General features: G+C 36.3%; 3 protein-coding genes across 4 annotated transcripts; 2 read left to right on the top strand and 1 right to left on the bottom strand.

Moving 5' to 3' along the window:
* The first annotated feature begins 3424 nt into the window (after window positions 1-3424).
* Window positions 3425-7944, top strand: LOC116305981 (ATP synthase mitochondrial F1 complex assembly factor 2). 2 transcript variants are annotated; one of them, XM_089036670.1, is made up of 8 exons: window positions 3425-3658; window positions 3831-3875; window positions 4609-4751; window positions 5455-5552; window positions 6424-6504; window positions 6761-6873; window positions 7281-7396; window positions 7788-7944. In XM_089036670.1, exons 1-8 carry the CDS (start codon window positions 3502-3504, stop codon window positions 7902-7904), a joined length of 870 nt encoding a protein of 289 aa, XP_088892796.1. In that variant the 5' UTR covers window positions 3425-3501; the 3' UTR covers window positions 7905-7944. The 2 variants fall into 2 exon arrangements, with proteins under 2 accessions (XP_088892796.1, XP_031571862.2); XM_031716002.2 differs by having other exon boundaries at window positions 3426-3658; window positions 4606-4751.
* Window positions 7945-9199: 1255 nt separating this feature from the next.
* On the top strand, window positions 9200-11578 carry LOC148906991 (uncharacterized). The gene has a single exon (XM_089036669.1). It carries the CDS (start codon window positions 9672-9674, stop codon window positions 10605-10607), a length of 936 nt encoding a protein of 311 aa, XP_088892795.1. The 5' UTR covers window positions 9200-9671; the 3' UTR covers window positions 10608-11578.
* Window positions 10997-15490, bottom strand: LOC116305974 (uncharacterized). The gene is made up of 6 exons (XM_031715987.2): window positions 15278-15490; window positions 14567-14672; window positions 13912-14455; window positions 13132-13229; window positions 12217-12693; window positions 10997-11854 (listed from the first exon to the last, which is right to left on the bottom strand). The coding sequence occupies exons 1-6, from the start codon at window positions 15328-15330 to the stop codon at window positions 11564-11566; spliced, it is 1569 nt and encodes a 522-aa protein (XP_031571847.2). The 5' UTR covers window positions 15331-15490; the 3' UTR covers window positions 10997-11563.
* Between the last annotated feature and the right edge of the window lie 337 nt (window positions 15491-15827).

Genomic DNA, 15827 nt, shown 5'->3' with positions numbered 1-15827 from the left:
CCACCAATCTATACACAGCAGAACAATAGAAGAAAAGCGACTGGGATGGATAGTGAAAAGAGTAAAAGCAAAATGACTGGGATTAAAAGAACAGATGCTGTTAAAATTGGTATGAATAATCCAAGACTTACTGAAAATCTTAATGATTGTAGATATTTACGAAATCAAACGAAAAGATCGATGACCGAGTAGAAGCCAATTCGATATGAACGTGAAATGTATATAAAACATAGCTTGTTCAAACTTATTCTACTCTTTCTGAGGGGTGTGCGCACATAAAACTTCATACTTTCAGTTTATAGGTCTCCAATTATAGGTAAGGTGTTTTAAAACCAAATGAGTCAAATAGACCAAATCAGAGAGATTTTAAACAAACGATTGACATTGAAATCATATTGGTTCCTCATCTAAAGCAATTATTTGGCCCTTGAGTCAAGAAGTATTACCTCTACTAAATTCTATAATCGTACGGGTTTTTTATCCTAACATGCATGAAACTCCTGAAAACAAACTGAGCGCATGCTCGGAGCTTACTGTAAGTCTATCTATATATCTCAACTGACATATTGTTAATAAAGGCTTACATTTATATTATAACATTAACATGGGGGAAAGTCTTTGACCAAAGTATGGGGTATATTTTTCATTTAAGAGATTCGCCAAGACAAATATACAATATGTACATCAGTATCTGACAGGGAATACTCGAGTAGGATATTCATGTGTTCCCGTGAAGGTCCGTGGAATTTCAAAGTGTACGAACTATGAGGCTCAGTTCACCATTTTTAAAGGCAAGCATATTTTTACCACATGTATGAATTTTCTTGCTTTCTGATTGGTCTAGAGCCGGGGGAGATAGGAAGACATACCAATAAATTATACGTCAGCAAAACACGCGCGCGCTTGAAATCGTTTTTATTTCGAGTTTTACACTTGTTTTCGTTGTAAAATTGTTAATTTTCTGTGGTAAAAAACAAAGTCCTTCAAATCCTCGGCTACGCCCCGTGAGTCCACAACATTTTAAGTGTTAGATGAATCGGGGTAAATAAGAGGACAAGTTGGAATTTGGAGTCCCAGTCTGGTCATGCTAATGTCCACAGGAATCGACCCATAGCCGACTTTGAGAAGGGCGCAGTCTTCTGCTTGAGGATATGCCTCTAAACATAAAATCATAGATCATTCATATATACATGCATCTTCTTAAGCATTTTGTCAGACAAAGAAACACTGCTCAAGAGAATGAAACGTTTCCTAAAAATAGAAGACATTAGGTTTTAACTGAAATTGTAGCCTTCTTTGCACCGCGATTTTGCAGAGGGAGAGGGGACCGACTTTTCCTCTTTGTCTTCCATTGAACGTGACTTCATCGCTGCCATGTTGGTTCGTAGTATTTAGAGCTCGTTTTTAGTAGCCTGCGTGACATCCGGAATTTTCTTCGAAAAATGTTTTCCCAACATAGCTACCCGGTCAGTATTTATCTTTTAGCTCATTTTTCAGACTTTTTATAAGAATTGCGAACATCTACATCTACATTTTATTTAGTTGGTAAAATTATTGGATATCGTCAATGAACCATAAATATATCAAAAATAATATACCAGTACCAGTTCTTAACAATTTTTTCCAAAAACTGCTTTCTAGTCATACAAAACATTCAGCAAACTGATCATGAACGACACATAACATGTCGGATCGTATGCTGGAACAGATAGCAGAAGATAAGATCGAGAGTGGATGTCTGACTGAGATTAAAGGGTCATTACACTAGAGAAGGGGTGAAAAAACTACTAAGCATTGATAAGCCGGAAAGTGCTTCAGGTAAGTCTTGTAGGGAATTTTAATCTGGCTATAAAAGTTTGCGCATCTATATTCATTACTTCCCAAACATTTCCCCCATTGTGTTCAGTTTTTTATTTGAAAAAATTTCCACTCAATCAGCTTGTTAGTGCAATTACTTATGGTAAGGCGCAAGCAAAAAGGAAGCTGCTGAGTGGGTCTCATGTGCAAAGTAACAACACGGAGACGTGAGAGGGTTGTTAGGAGAAACACAAGTGGGAGATAGCGATACGATAATCTGGTTGATCCGCGCCGCTTGATTGTTTTTTGTTTGTATGTTTCAGTAGTTTTTCAATTTAAAAAAAATCACTAAATAAGTATTCCGGACACGTTGATTGTCATTGTGGTAATATTGCGCTTTGTCTTGCCCTGCGCCAAAATTCTGCTATCAGAGATTTTTTTTTTTTTTCTATATTCTTGACTCACACTCGATTGACACGCGGCTGGATTTCACGTGTAATCACTGACTGTATCACTATTAGTCTAATGTTGTGTCAGATCACTTAATAAAGAAGCAAAGTCTACAAGTGTTTATCTTTTTACGCGAATTAGAGTTAAAGCCGTCGCAGGAAAAAAACAGATAAAGATAGCGCAATGTTTTTACTCATTTTTAAGACTAAGGATTATCAAAGAGATAATTGCTGAAATTTTGTTCTGGATCAACACTGTTGTTCCGGATTCATTAACTTCCTACAGTAAAAACAGAGCTTGTACTTAACGTACAGACAGACAGACAAACCATGTCGTAATGTATGACACAGTAATGATAAAAAGGTATTATTTACCTTTTTATCATTACTGCTTCATTAGAAACACCGACGCAGCTCACACTAGTTTTTAGCTAGTTATATCTTCGTAAGGTATGACGTAGGGTATGACGTAAGCACTGCGATGTTTTGAACACCGAAGAAATTTCTTTAGTCGATCTTTTCACCAATCAGGTCCGCGGTAGAGTAAAAGGCATTTGTATAAACGAATACTTCGGTCGCAAACGTAAAGATGACGCATTTACTGCCCCAGGCAGAACCGTTGATACTATGTCAAGTGTCAACGCCGAAGTTTTTGCAAATTAGCTGGTACTAACAGAGGGTGTTCATGATACCGTTCCGCTCTCAAAAGCCTCGGTGTAATTATACGTCACATGATAATTGACATGTGTTTTGATAGCAACTATAATAAGCCTTTTCATAGTTTAAGAATCGATTCCACTGCGCATGCGATTTTATCCCGAATTTCTCACCTTCTTTTGTTTAATTAAGAACAAAAGAAGGTTTAGACAAAAGAAGGTGAGAATTTCGGGATAAAATCGCATGCGCAGTGGAATCGATTCTTAAACTATGAAAAGGCTTATAGATGGCAAATGATCGTATGTCTTTTTCTTATGGACACTTTGACACGAAGCTTTGAAACCAAACATTTAAAACTGGTCACGTGAGCCCAGATTAAAACAGCTTAACTTATTTTTCGACCAGTTTTATACAGAAAAATACTCAATTATAGTCTAAAAAATTATACCTTTTTTTTCATTTTTCCAATCCATTTTTTTTCGATTTTGATTCCTTAGAAGTCTGGTACCTAATCAATACACGGTCAGGCCAGGCTACCCAGTCTTAAAATGGCGGACGGAGCGCAAGTTTGTACATAAAATCTTTCTACGATATAAAAATGCTTTCTAGAAGGGCTTTTTCAATTCTAATAAACTCAAGCCAGCCTTTAACATCTGTTAACAGCTGCGCAAGTAGTTTTTGGAAAGAAAAATGCCTGTTTAAATCAAGAACTGAAGTGATATTACAAACCACTAGAGGGCTGTCATCTTTCCGAGGTAAGAAAGCTACGAAAATTATTGGCTGAAAAATACAATTTGCAATGATTTATTTAATACTTATTCCTTATTTACTTATTTAATCTTCTCCTATAAGCTTAAAGATATCCAAGATTTAATTTATAAAGCTTATTCAAACGTTTTGAGTTCAATTATTGTCTTCGTTTTTTAGAAAAGAAAAGGTTTTACAAGTGTGCAGGGGTTGAACAATCCAATGGTAAGCATAGGTTCTGTAATACATTAATGTAGAGTAAATAGTGCTCTATAGTTTATTCTTTTAAAATTGAGTTTCTGGACCCCATGTACACTTCACTTCACTTCTCCCGATTTACAGCATTTGAGGGAAGATGGGGGAGGGAAGAGATACTCAATCTCATATTCATACCATGTAGTTTTCCTATAATTTACCATCCATAATCGAATATAATATGTATATAATATGTATGATATTAATGTTTAACTTAGAAGGTAATAAATGAGATGTTCTTGTATAAATGTTGTTGAAATAAATAAAATGAATCACAAGGTAACATTCAGCCATTTCACTGTGCAATAGTACATACATACATGCTGTAAATCAGTTATAATGGACTATTACCACTGTCTTCCATGCAAATGACATGCAAATAAGACAACAAGCACTGTGCCTACCCGATAGCCTCACTTGTATGATTCTTAAAACATAATATCTCATTGCAGGCTAAACTGTAATAACATATATATAAAATTATTACTGTTATAAAAAACATGCTTGCTGTGCTGTGTGGAGGTATAAAGCACTTGGAGATTGGTAGAACACTCAAGAAGTGTCGAGAAGCCCTCCGCTATGCGTTGTGCTTCTCCTAACACTTCTCTCATGTTCTGCCAATCCCCGCATACTTTATAACTGCACACAGCATGCGCGCACCTTTTTTCATTATATTGATTTGTTTCTTTTCTTCTGACAGAAGGTTACCAGGTAACCCTTGATGAAAGGAAAGTAAAAACCCCAAGTAGGAAACCACTTGTTCTTCCCAGTAAACAGCTTGCCATGGCAGTGGCAGCAGAATGGAATATGCAGAAAGATGTCATTGAAACTTCAAATATGAATTTGGTCAGTATTTTGAAGTTCTCTTAGAAAATATCCATACCTCCCCAACAGAGGGGAATTTCAATGTTCAAGGGGTGGAGAAAGTATGAGGGGGTATATTGTGTACTTCCAAGAAATGTCCATAACTCACCCATTGAGGGGGAATGGAATTTCCAAGGGGTGGGTAGTAGTCTGTGGAGTTTATATTAGGCCAAACAAAAAAGTAAGTGCATTTCCTGTTGTGTAACTGACCCTAATTTTCTTGCCGATCTTTGACAACCCTAATATTTTTTCATTCTCAAATGTACCACAGGGTTTCCAGTACGCTCATTTCCACTGTTGTATCAGTAAAAAAAAAACTGGCCTACCGACCCCAATTATTTTTCTCATGCAACAGGAAAGACACTTATTTTTTGTTTGGCCTTATGTAGTTTCAGGAAATATCCATACTTCCCAATGGAGAGAGATAAGGATTTATAGTATATTTTATAGCTCTTGAAAGGGGTGGGGAGGGTCTTAGGAGGGTATATTATGTAGTTACCACAAAATATCCATACCTCCCCCATGGAGGGGGATTAATTGGAATTTTTAAGGATTGGAGCATATTGTATAGCTCTAGAAAATAACCATACCCCTATGGGAGTACAACACCAATCCCCCATTATAGCTATTAGAAAGGGTTTTTTAATTACAAGAAAATGTTTATTTATTGATTTTTTTATTCCAGACTACTCTTGCCTACATAACTATAGACAAACCAAATCCAAGAACCAAAGCAACTCAAATCACAGAAGTTTTGGAATTCCTTTGCACTGACACAGTTTGGTGAGTTTTTATCATATACTAGAAATTATTGCTATCACAATAGACATCTTCACAGTGCCATCTTGAAAAGTAGCCGTGCCTTTGCATCGAAGCGAGACGAACAGTGAGCTTGTAATGATAGAGACCTTTTTTAACACCTTGAACAATTATTCACATGTTTCTATCATTGCAAGCTCACCGTTCGTCTCGCTTCAATGCACAGGCACGGCTACCTTAAACATCAAAAGCACTATCCTTGTTTAAGCGAGGGTAACACTTACAGGTGTAATAGCCAGTGGCAAACAAACCTGTGGCCCTTGTTCTGTGATCGAATTGGGATTTAGGAGTTGGTTTTTATGGAGGGAGGAAAACCAGAGAAAATCCTCAAAGCACAGGAGAGAACCAACTGGAAACTCTACTTACATGCTAGTGGGGCTCGAACTCACATTTATTAGAGGCAATAGTAATCTCACCACCATGCCACTCTTGCTACCCGATGCCATGAATCAGATTTGGGATTTAAGTGTCCCAAATTGTAACTGATATGCAATACATTTGCAAGTCCTAACTTAATAAATATGTATTGCTATGTAAGTGTATTATATTAATATATTATATAATAATATAGTTGATATTGTTAAAAATGTGAATGTAAAGTAGGGGTCGTTGAACTTAAGGAATTAACACTATATAAATTATAAATTATTATTATCATATTATTATAACTAACCCCCCACTTAGTCCTTTGCAAATAAGTGTGCTATATTTTCAATCATAAGCTCTCCTCCTTCAGAACTTCCAAGGGTGCTTCGCAATCCTTGTATACAACTCTGTATGTATTTTATATTCATATGTCATAGAATTTGTGCTGATTGAGCCTTTCTTATCTTAGTTTTCCAGCATTAGAACCAGAGGATCTAGTGAACTTACAGAAACAGGAATGGGAACCCATTATTGCATGGTTCAATGCAAGGTAGGACTGAAATAAACAATTTTCGTTGACATAAGGGTGTCAGCTCCTGTATTGAGTACTGTATATGGCTATGATGTATACAGGCTATTGGAAAATTCTAATAAACACTGAAAACATAAGCTGTTGTACTGATATCAAGTTCTTACTGTTTATTGGTAAATTTAGTGGCTTTTGATTGCGAGGGGAGGAGAGAGAAGGGGATGGGAAGGAGAAGAAGAATTTCCACCTTTTTCACTTTAACATTTTTCTCCTTTAGATTTGATGTGTCTGTAGAAAGTTTTGGTAATTTACTGGTGCCATCTATACCAAAAGATACTACAAACAAACTAACTTCACACTTGATGACAGTTAATGACTGGGCCATGACAGGTATGATAAGAATAATTGTACTACTGGGTTCCCTGTGTTAACACAGGGAACCCAATTTTATTATATAATTATTAAATATATTTAAATATTATTATGAAACAATTACTAGCTATGTAGCATTTAAATGTATTTAGTTATTAGTTGCTAACTAACTAAGAATTCACTCAGGCATTAAACAAACAAAAAACATGATTTCAGTTGTACAAAATGATTGCAATTAGACAATACATCTTTGGCTTTGTTAATTTTCATGGATATATGGCATGCACTCTAATGGCTTTTGTATACAAGCAGTGATTTTCTAAGAAGAATTTGATTACTTCAAGATTAAATAATTTATTGAGTGTCCTGTGTAAACCACAGGAACCCCATAGTCATCTTTTAAATGACTGTATTATTTTTCCTAGGTCTTGAATACGCAGTCGATACATCAAAATCATTCATAATTGGCATGGCTTTGCTGGAAAACCACATTAATGTAGAGAAAGCTGCATATTTATCAAGGCTAGAGTTAGAATTCCAGGTAATTATGAATATTATTTTATGATACTTCTTATTGATACTGATATTCCATTCTTAATCCAAACATCAAAATAATTATAATTCACAACTTACTTAGTTATCAAATTCAATTAACCTCCCTACCCCTACCCTCTTGGGTTAAACTTTGCCTTTCTGGTCGATATGAACATTTTTGAAGAAGAAAAGAAAAGCAAAAAAAGATAGGTAAAAAAAGAAAAAAATTGGAAAATTGAGGAAGGATATGGGGACGATGCGGGGACAGAGAAATATGACACTCAATGTTTGATATAAAATGACTTTTTATTTTTACTGAAAAAAATGCAGAAACAATTATGAACATGATAACTGAAAAGAAATTTAAGAAAAAAATATGTTTTTTTTCTATATTGTAGATTGGCCGCTGGGGAAGTGTAGAGTGGGCTCATGATGTTGATCTTATGGAAATACGCAGTAGATTAGCAGCAGCATCCCTCTTTTATTACCTCTGTAACAAAGAAATTACCAGCTGAATTGTGTTTGATATTGATAAAGAACTTTATTCAAATTTGATGATTTTGATATCTTTCTCTTGCTTCCTTTTTGTCTGATGCTTTTTTTGTTTTTTTGTTTAAAAATATTTTCTATCTAATCATCAAAAAATTAGTTTTTCCACTTTCGTAATTTCAAATCCTCTTAATATTCCTCCTTTCTGTTTTTCTTCTTCTTCCGAAATTCCATACTTTTGACTACATTTTTCAGCTTAATTTTTATGTTAGCCACATACATCTACGTTAGATAGAACTATCGTAATTCTTTTGAGTTTGCAAAATTTTGGTATCCTAGCTCTCAAATGGCTTCAATCTAATGTTTTTATCCCGCCAATCGCATGGCTCCCCTTTGCTCTAATTATCCAATCACAATGCTTGAACACGGAAGCCATTCAAGAGCCACCATACCGCACGTTTCCCACTCATTCATTGTACTGCGAGCAGGAACTTTCATTTTGATTGTAACTCTGTCTACATCCAGCGACATCCTGTTTGCACACGCAACTTTGGTATGCGAGAACTATTTTCCTTGGAAGCTACTTGGGAAAACAAACCATGCAAGGTCAAAATTAGCTTTCTTTTTTGACGACGCAACATAGATCTAAAAGGAGAAAATTATATTTAGAAAAACATAACGATATTTTTACACCTAACAACTACAAATTCATTCTTTGGTAATCGGATTATTGATGATATTGATCTAGCAACGGATTTTGTAGCTTAGTTTTCTTTTATTAGAAGTGTTTGTTTTGGGATGAGAAGAGAAGCCACGCTATGTCTAGGTTCCCTCAAAACCATCTGCTTAAAAATCATCACTTTTTCATTGTCATTTTCCTAAAAAAAAATCTACAAAACGCAAAATATTCTTTAATAAATTTTGACAAATAATAATACCTTTTTTCTGATTGATATTTGTTATAGTCTTGACGGAATTATTAATTATTATTGATTTTGATTAGAAATTAGGTTTTTCGCTGAAACGAAAGACGTCAAAAGTGATTGATCCTTGAAAAAGCTCTAGTCACTTTGTTCAGGGAGGTGCTTTGTTACACGATTTTTTTATTATCTATAATAAACTACTATTACATTTACATTTTTGAAACTTTGTACATTTTGAAGTCCTTTAAATGAAAATTCTACTCTTACAGTTTACTTGAGGGGAGAAATAATGATTGAAGTTTGATTTCCTTTTCGCAGACTTCATCAATGTCATTGTAAACTTTGTGTTATTCTAAGGATATGGATTGGCAGTTGTGTCAAAATGTTGGCTTAGTTCTCCAAGCACTACTTACACTGTATCCTATAGTTTCTTTTTACGCGTTCTTTTTACAACTACTGAACTAGCTAGTCCTTAATCAGATTATAGCTTTCTTCATCGCCTGCTGTGAAGCCATATCATTTTACATCCGAACTCCTTTAGCCAAAATTAATCTTGTCTTGACCTCTTTCGACTCTTTTACCTTCAAGGACTGCGAGTTTTTGGAACTTAATTGCTCGAGAAAACTTGAATTTTATTCCTACGTTTTTGAGAATATCGATACTGTTGCAGAGCGATTTAGAATCCAGTTTTCTGCAACTTTTTGCCCTATTTCAGATTTCGTGCATGAATCGTGGAATTACAAAACTAAACCCGACTTAGATGATTTAGCAACCATCAGGAGAAAGAAAGGTACATGTGGGTGAATCTAGTAGCTTGTTGTTGGATAAAGGGGCAGTTTATTTAAAGTGAATATTGTGAATTACCAGAAGATGAGTCATAGTTCCAAGACCTGGAATCTTGCAGAAAGGTCTAGAAAGGTCTCCAAAGGTCAGGCAAAGATCTTCTTGACAAGGAGTGCTGGTGAAGAACAACGACTTGCTAAGTTAACGCACCATTTGGACAAAGAAAAAGCAGCCATGGAATCCCAGTTGAGTCATGCGCAAAAACTTCTAATAAAGCGATACGGTGCGGGAAAGGTTGGGGACGGAGGTGGTGAGCCGAATCGGTCATCCCGCGACAGAACCCATACCTACGACCCAAATTTTATAACAAAAACCCATAATTACGAGAAAAAAGATACGTGTAACGAAATAACGGGACGTGCTCGTGCGGCATCAGGTTCATCATGTGACTTAGACGAAAGGAAATCTAGCGGAAATACTCGAAGACACACTGACATCCCGCGGGTTCACTCGCAAGGGAACGTCTCTATGGGAAAGGAAAAAGACAGTGTTCGTGCGGGCAGAAAGATTTCTTTCAGTGTTGAGGATTTATTGAGGAATCGGCAGTCAAACTGCTCAGGGTCTGATGGAGAGATTTACAAAAATCCTAATAGAAGTTCAATTGGAACTTTGAAAATTGATGCTGACCAAGAAAGAAGACCAAGAGCTGTTTCTGAGATTCTTCCACCAATTAATTTGCCACCAATCTTCACGATGGATGAGAATTCAAAAGCAACTGGTAAATTGAATTCTGGACAAACCAGGATGTTGGTTACTGGGGGCCGAAAGACATATCTTCCTGGAAAAATAAATAGTCAACCCAAGGTGGCTGAACTTGATGGACAGAATAAAGTCCTGACTAGACCTACTCACCCTGTTGCCAGGAAGACACCAAAAGATAGTTGTGCTATCACAGATGATCAAACCATGAACTATGAGCTTGGAGAATGTCGATATTTCAGAACAAGGAACTTAGAAGACTGACTTTTATATTGGACTCACAAACATCAAATATTCTGGGTTGTTTTCCACCGCACCATCTTTACACCATTTTCCCAAATATGATAGTGTGCTTTAATTTTTTTCCGTTGCCAAACTTGGGTTCAAATAATGCACTTTTGGTTCCGGATTAGCGAGACTACACCACCACGGGATCGAGTGTGTTTTTCTGTGTGGAAGTATGCTTTGGTGTACATTTCTGCTAGAGTAGCCTTCTCCTCAGACTACTCGCTAGGGTTTTCATTGCAGTTTGAGAGGGAAGGGTGTCCTGTGGAGAAAACGAAAAAGACTAAAGCGAGCAGGGGAGGGAAAAAGACTAAGTTCCTCAATGCTCAGCTAACACCGGAAGCCCAGTACAGGAAAAAAAGATAAAATTGCAAAGAGACACTTGTGGCAGAGGCTACAGCTATAGCAACCCCCAGTCCCTTTAATACCTGTTTTGAATATTTTTTTTACACAATCAATAATTTAGAAATGTATTTTATTAAACTAGTGATTCTTACTAGCTCTCTAACAGCATTAATTATAAAACATTGGCTATCTCATGCCTTTATTCAGACTAGAATATAAAGTAGTTTTATAAATTAAAAAAAAATTGGCCACCAAACAAAATAGATATAAATAAATCATAATAGAAATTTGGAAATACGGAATTGCCTCCATAAATGGATGAATTAGCAGCATGAACTTCGCTATCACCATTTTGTCAATCAGTACTGCTGTAACCAATACTAGATCAAATATGGACTTGTCATTCTGCTTTATTTGTTTTCCCATGCATCATTGGCAGAAATGGTTGAATACTGGGACATTTTACATATATTGTCATAGGTTCAGTCTCTCAGTGTAACAAACTGGTAACGTGAATGATGATTGACAATCTGTATACTGTACCAACACCAATATGTAAATTGAGCAAATGATTGAATCAAACATGGTAATCACTTTGAAAACTGTTTGACGATTTGCGTGATGGTCACAGCCACACCAACAGCTCCTCCAACAACACCAAACAATTGTAGCAAATAATTCTTGGCCACTGTAAGCTTAGAGTTCGTTTCTTTCAGGAGAACATTGTGGAATATACAAGGGAGTATGAAACCAAGGGTTGAGCTGCCGAGAGAGCCACAGAGGGCACCAACATATGCAAAGTCATCCTTCAGTGCAATTGCCACTCCTGCAGTTAGGAGAACCAGTAATGTTCTGAGGACATTCTTGCGCCAGTTTGGTTTCTGAAATGGAAAAACTCAAGATTTAATATAAGTATGAAAATATTCAGTTTTTGTAACTACAGTGGTTTGAGTAAGATCACTCCACACCCTTCTCAAACTGTCCTCACCCCTCAGAAATTCCAATCCCCCTCCACTGGGGAGGTATGAATATTCTTTGGTACTACACAATATACCCTCCTCAGTCCCTCCCCACCCCTTGGTAACTCCAATCCCCCTCCATGAGTGAGGTATGGATATTTTTTGGAACTTTGCAATATACCCTTCTCAGACTTTCCCATCCCCTTGGAAATTCCAATACGCCTCCATGTGGGAGGTATGAACATTTTCTGGAATACTACGAATAAGGAAAATATTTGACCAACCTTTTTCATTGGCTTTTTCATCTTGTTATCTGTAGCAGACAACAACTCTGTTGTCTCATCGATATCATTAACACAGGCAATCCCAGGTCCAATAGAATTGCTATCAATCAATTCCTCATTAACTGGCTCATTTTCAGATGTATCTTGATCCCCATCATTCTGTCCCTCGATGTCTGAAGGAGGTTTCTTCACATTTCCATCTTTAAAAATATAGCTCTCGATAACCTCTGTTATCGGATAGAGCTGTAATGGATAGGTGAAAAGGATTGCTAGGCATAAAAGGATCTGTACTATGATTACTAAGGGTTGACCTTGTGGAAGCATTTGTGTTGAAATCTGTTCAGTAGTGTCACCATAGACGAGATATCCAGCGATACCAAAACCACCCAGAATGAGAGAGATGATTCCAATAGCTAGATGGAGGTAGAGAGGATAGCGCTTTCTGTTGTCTCCCATGCTGGTCTCAATTGGAATCAACTTGAAACAAATAAAAAAAATGGTCGTAAATGGGAGACGAATTTGAGACTTCACAATTAGACAAGACAGAAACTTGATGTATTTATAATGAGCATAAGGTGTTGATACATTTTTGAACCAATTGTTAGCACTAGAGTTCTAAGTTCATTGTGAAAGCATCATTCTTTCTTCTTTTAAAAGGCTAGTACAGAACTTTACGAGTGCATTAATTAAAAATTTTCACTTCAAAACGCAATTTCATTTAAAAGCACTGCACATTGATCAATTTTTTTCATTTGACTTGTCTTTAAAATGTGCTAGTATCTTATGCTTGAATTTCAGCTTGTTATTATTGACGATATAAAACATTTCGCAGTCTGGCTGCAATGATTTGACTCTTAAATCAAAGAAGTATCATTTATTTTGGAAGGTATCCTTGGGATTAATTATAAAACCTACCGTTCCCATGCCTTCATAAGAACTAGTCACCTGACCAAAGAAAACAGGAAATGTTGCCCATTTCGCTAACTTGATGTCTTTAATCCTGAAGGTGAGCCCTGAAAGAATATTGATCATTTAAAATGTTGGAAATTTATGCATTATTACTATAATCTTTAGCATATGTTTTTCTTATTTTAAATATTTATTATTATTATTAAATCATATGCCACTTAAAAAACGCTTGAACATGCTGAGTGTGCACATAATAACTATGTAGCGAAGCTAAAGCTGTGGGATTAAGAATTATTATAAGAGGCGAGAGTTATGTTGCAAAAGGAGGGCATCTATTTTAACTCACTTCTGGCCAGGACCTCAGGTTATCAATAAAATTGGATTTATTTCGTTAGAGACGGAGTGGTGAAAGAAAACAGCTGATCTGAGAGAAAATGTTATCCAATCAGAAGCGAGAAAATTTGAGGTTTCACTTTTCCTCTTGAAATTATTGATTTCCAGGTCACCAAATGAAAAAAAAAGACAGGCTGATGATGAGAGGTTGACAATGATAAAACAATTACTAATGAGTTTTATATTTTTATTGCAATGGTGCGTCAGGTTTTTAACTTTCATTGGTCAATTTTCACAGGCTTTTCTACATCATTTCTACGTCACTATTTCAGATCAGCTGGAAGGGGAAAAAGTGCCTATAGCATCTTGTTCCTTTTGGCACTCACCCTCCCCTCCCCCATCCAAGTTACTGTATATGCATTCCCTAAGATAACATTTGGAAGTTTTACTTACCACTCAACATATATCCCAGAACAGATGTAAATGCAATAAGCAAGGAAACATTAGAAATAAAACTAACAGGTCCAAGCTTTCTCACACGTCGAATAAAAGCCATCAAAATCAGAGGCAGGACTGGAATCAGCACTAATATAGCAAAAGTGGGTGCAGTGCTCTTAGTGTCAAGGTGATAGTCAGTAGAATTGTGAGCCTGCGATGAGTTGACATTTAGCAACGTGTTAACTGGGAATAATGATCCAATAGTGTTGCCGATGAATATCAAATATCCAATACAAAATCCAAACTGTGTCGCAAGTAAGGAAACTTCAACAAGAACCACTCCTAGCTTGCCCAGAGCTATTCGTCCAATATCACCATACATTACTTTTTTCTCTGTCGCATCTCGTATTTCTTCTAACTCTTCTTCTGAAGTGCTGGGGTCTGTGTATTTTGGGTTTGACAGTAAAACTTTCTTGATGGCAGCTTTTTTGCATTTTATTATTAGATGACTGCAATGATCTGTTGCCATAGCAATCAGTATCAACCCAATGCACCCCAACTGTAATCAAAATTTAAAAAATGCGTGACGACAAGGTAAAGAAAACAAGCAGTCAAAAATAAGGTTCTGGGGAGAGGGGTCAGGCAAAAATGTTCACATGTCTATCTTTACCAGTAAGCCACTTTGTCTGAATGCAAACGGCAATGCTATCCAATTGGTTCCAATAAATGACTTGAAAATGTTGGCAAAATCTGTTATCTGACGAAAAACCGTCGGCCTGTAGACAAAAAAAAAATGAAAATTTATGTCAAGATAACAATGGCAACTTTTGGTTTCAAAAGTAATGTTTCACATCTAATGCTGTAAGCTAAAACAATCCTTAATACAACAAAGACAAAGTTAATTATCTAATTCCCTGCGACCAGAGTCTCTTTTTCTCCTTACTTTTCTGCTAGCAGGGAAAATATTTAAAATTCTATGACATCATTTGGCATTTCGGAGTCGACATTTTATTCAGTAATACGAGATGTACCGATAATATGTATGGACAAGATGAATTTTCCATACACTACTAGTCATTTGATATTTAATTTTCGCTTCGAGGATGAAAGTGCAGTAAGAAATTAAGCATGGATTCGGTATAAGAGAGAGCGAAACAGGATACAAGTAACTTACTTTCATTTAAGACATTCCTCAATTCGATGAAACATATGTGATGGCGTTTATGAAAAGGCATTTAAGAGTCAATGATTCTGTTCCTAACTCGTCTAACGCTAAGCTAAATTCTTTAAATGATAAATCTTAAAAGGAAAATCAAGCTACGAGAAAAAGTAGAGTATAAACGAAGGGGAATATTTTTAGAGAAATTATCCTTATGCTCACCTGATCACCGTTACTCCTGTTGCAACAGAGGGGACACTTTTATACCTTGTCATTGCAAATAACAACCAAATGACTACCGTAATTATTAGTTTATAGCTTAATCTTTACTATAAGTCTTTACACTTAACTGATCTTATTCTGAAGTCAATTTTTCAAGTCAAACTTTAGAGGATTTTTCAAGCTTCCTACTGGCTTTTTTCTTCACAATGTTTTCTGGGAAGGTAGATACGTACTTCCGGTTTAGTGCTGAGAATTGGCCAATCAGAACGCTTTATCATGGTAAAACCCCACGTGTTGGGAAATCCCTGAGTCGTGACACTATGCCGTAGTACGCGACTTTAGACCATCATATATTTAACAAATAAAACAGCTTTTTCCGTGATCCGTTCAGTAATAAACCAGGAAGTGGCGTAAGCATGAAGTGTCTTGAGTGCTTACAGCGCTTCATCATCGCTTTATCACTGAACTTAGTCTCCTACGCAGCCGCTATTAGTGTCTTCACGCAACGCTCACTCCCCTAAGTAGGGGAGTGAGCGTTGCGTGACGACAC

This window comes from Actinia tenebrosa, unplaced genomic scaffold, assembly GCF_029948245.1.
Source record: "Actinia tenebrosa isolate PJP-AT-01 unplaced genomic scaffold, QUT_ActTen_1.0 PGA_scaffold4__44_contigs__length_22323623, whole genome shotgun sequence".
Classification (NCBI taxonomy): Eukaryota; Metazoa; Cnidaria; class Anthozoa; order Actiniaria; family Actiniidae; genus Actinia; species Actinia tenebrosa.
The sequence above is the reverse complement of the archived record's forward strand: the minus strand, read 5'-3'. Positions and strand labels throughout refer to the sequence as shown.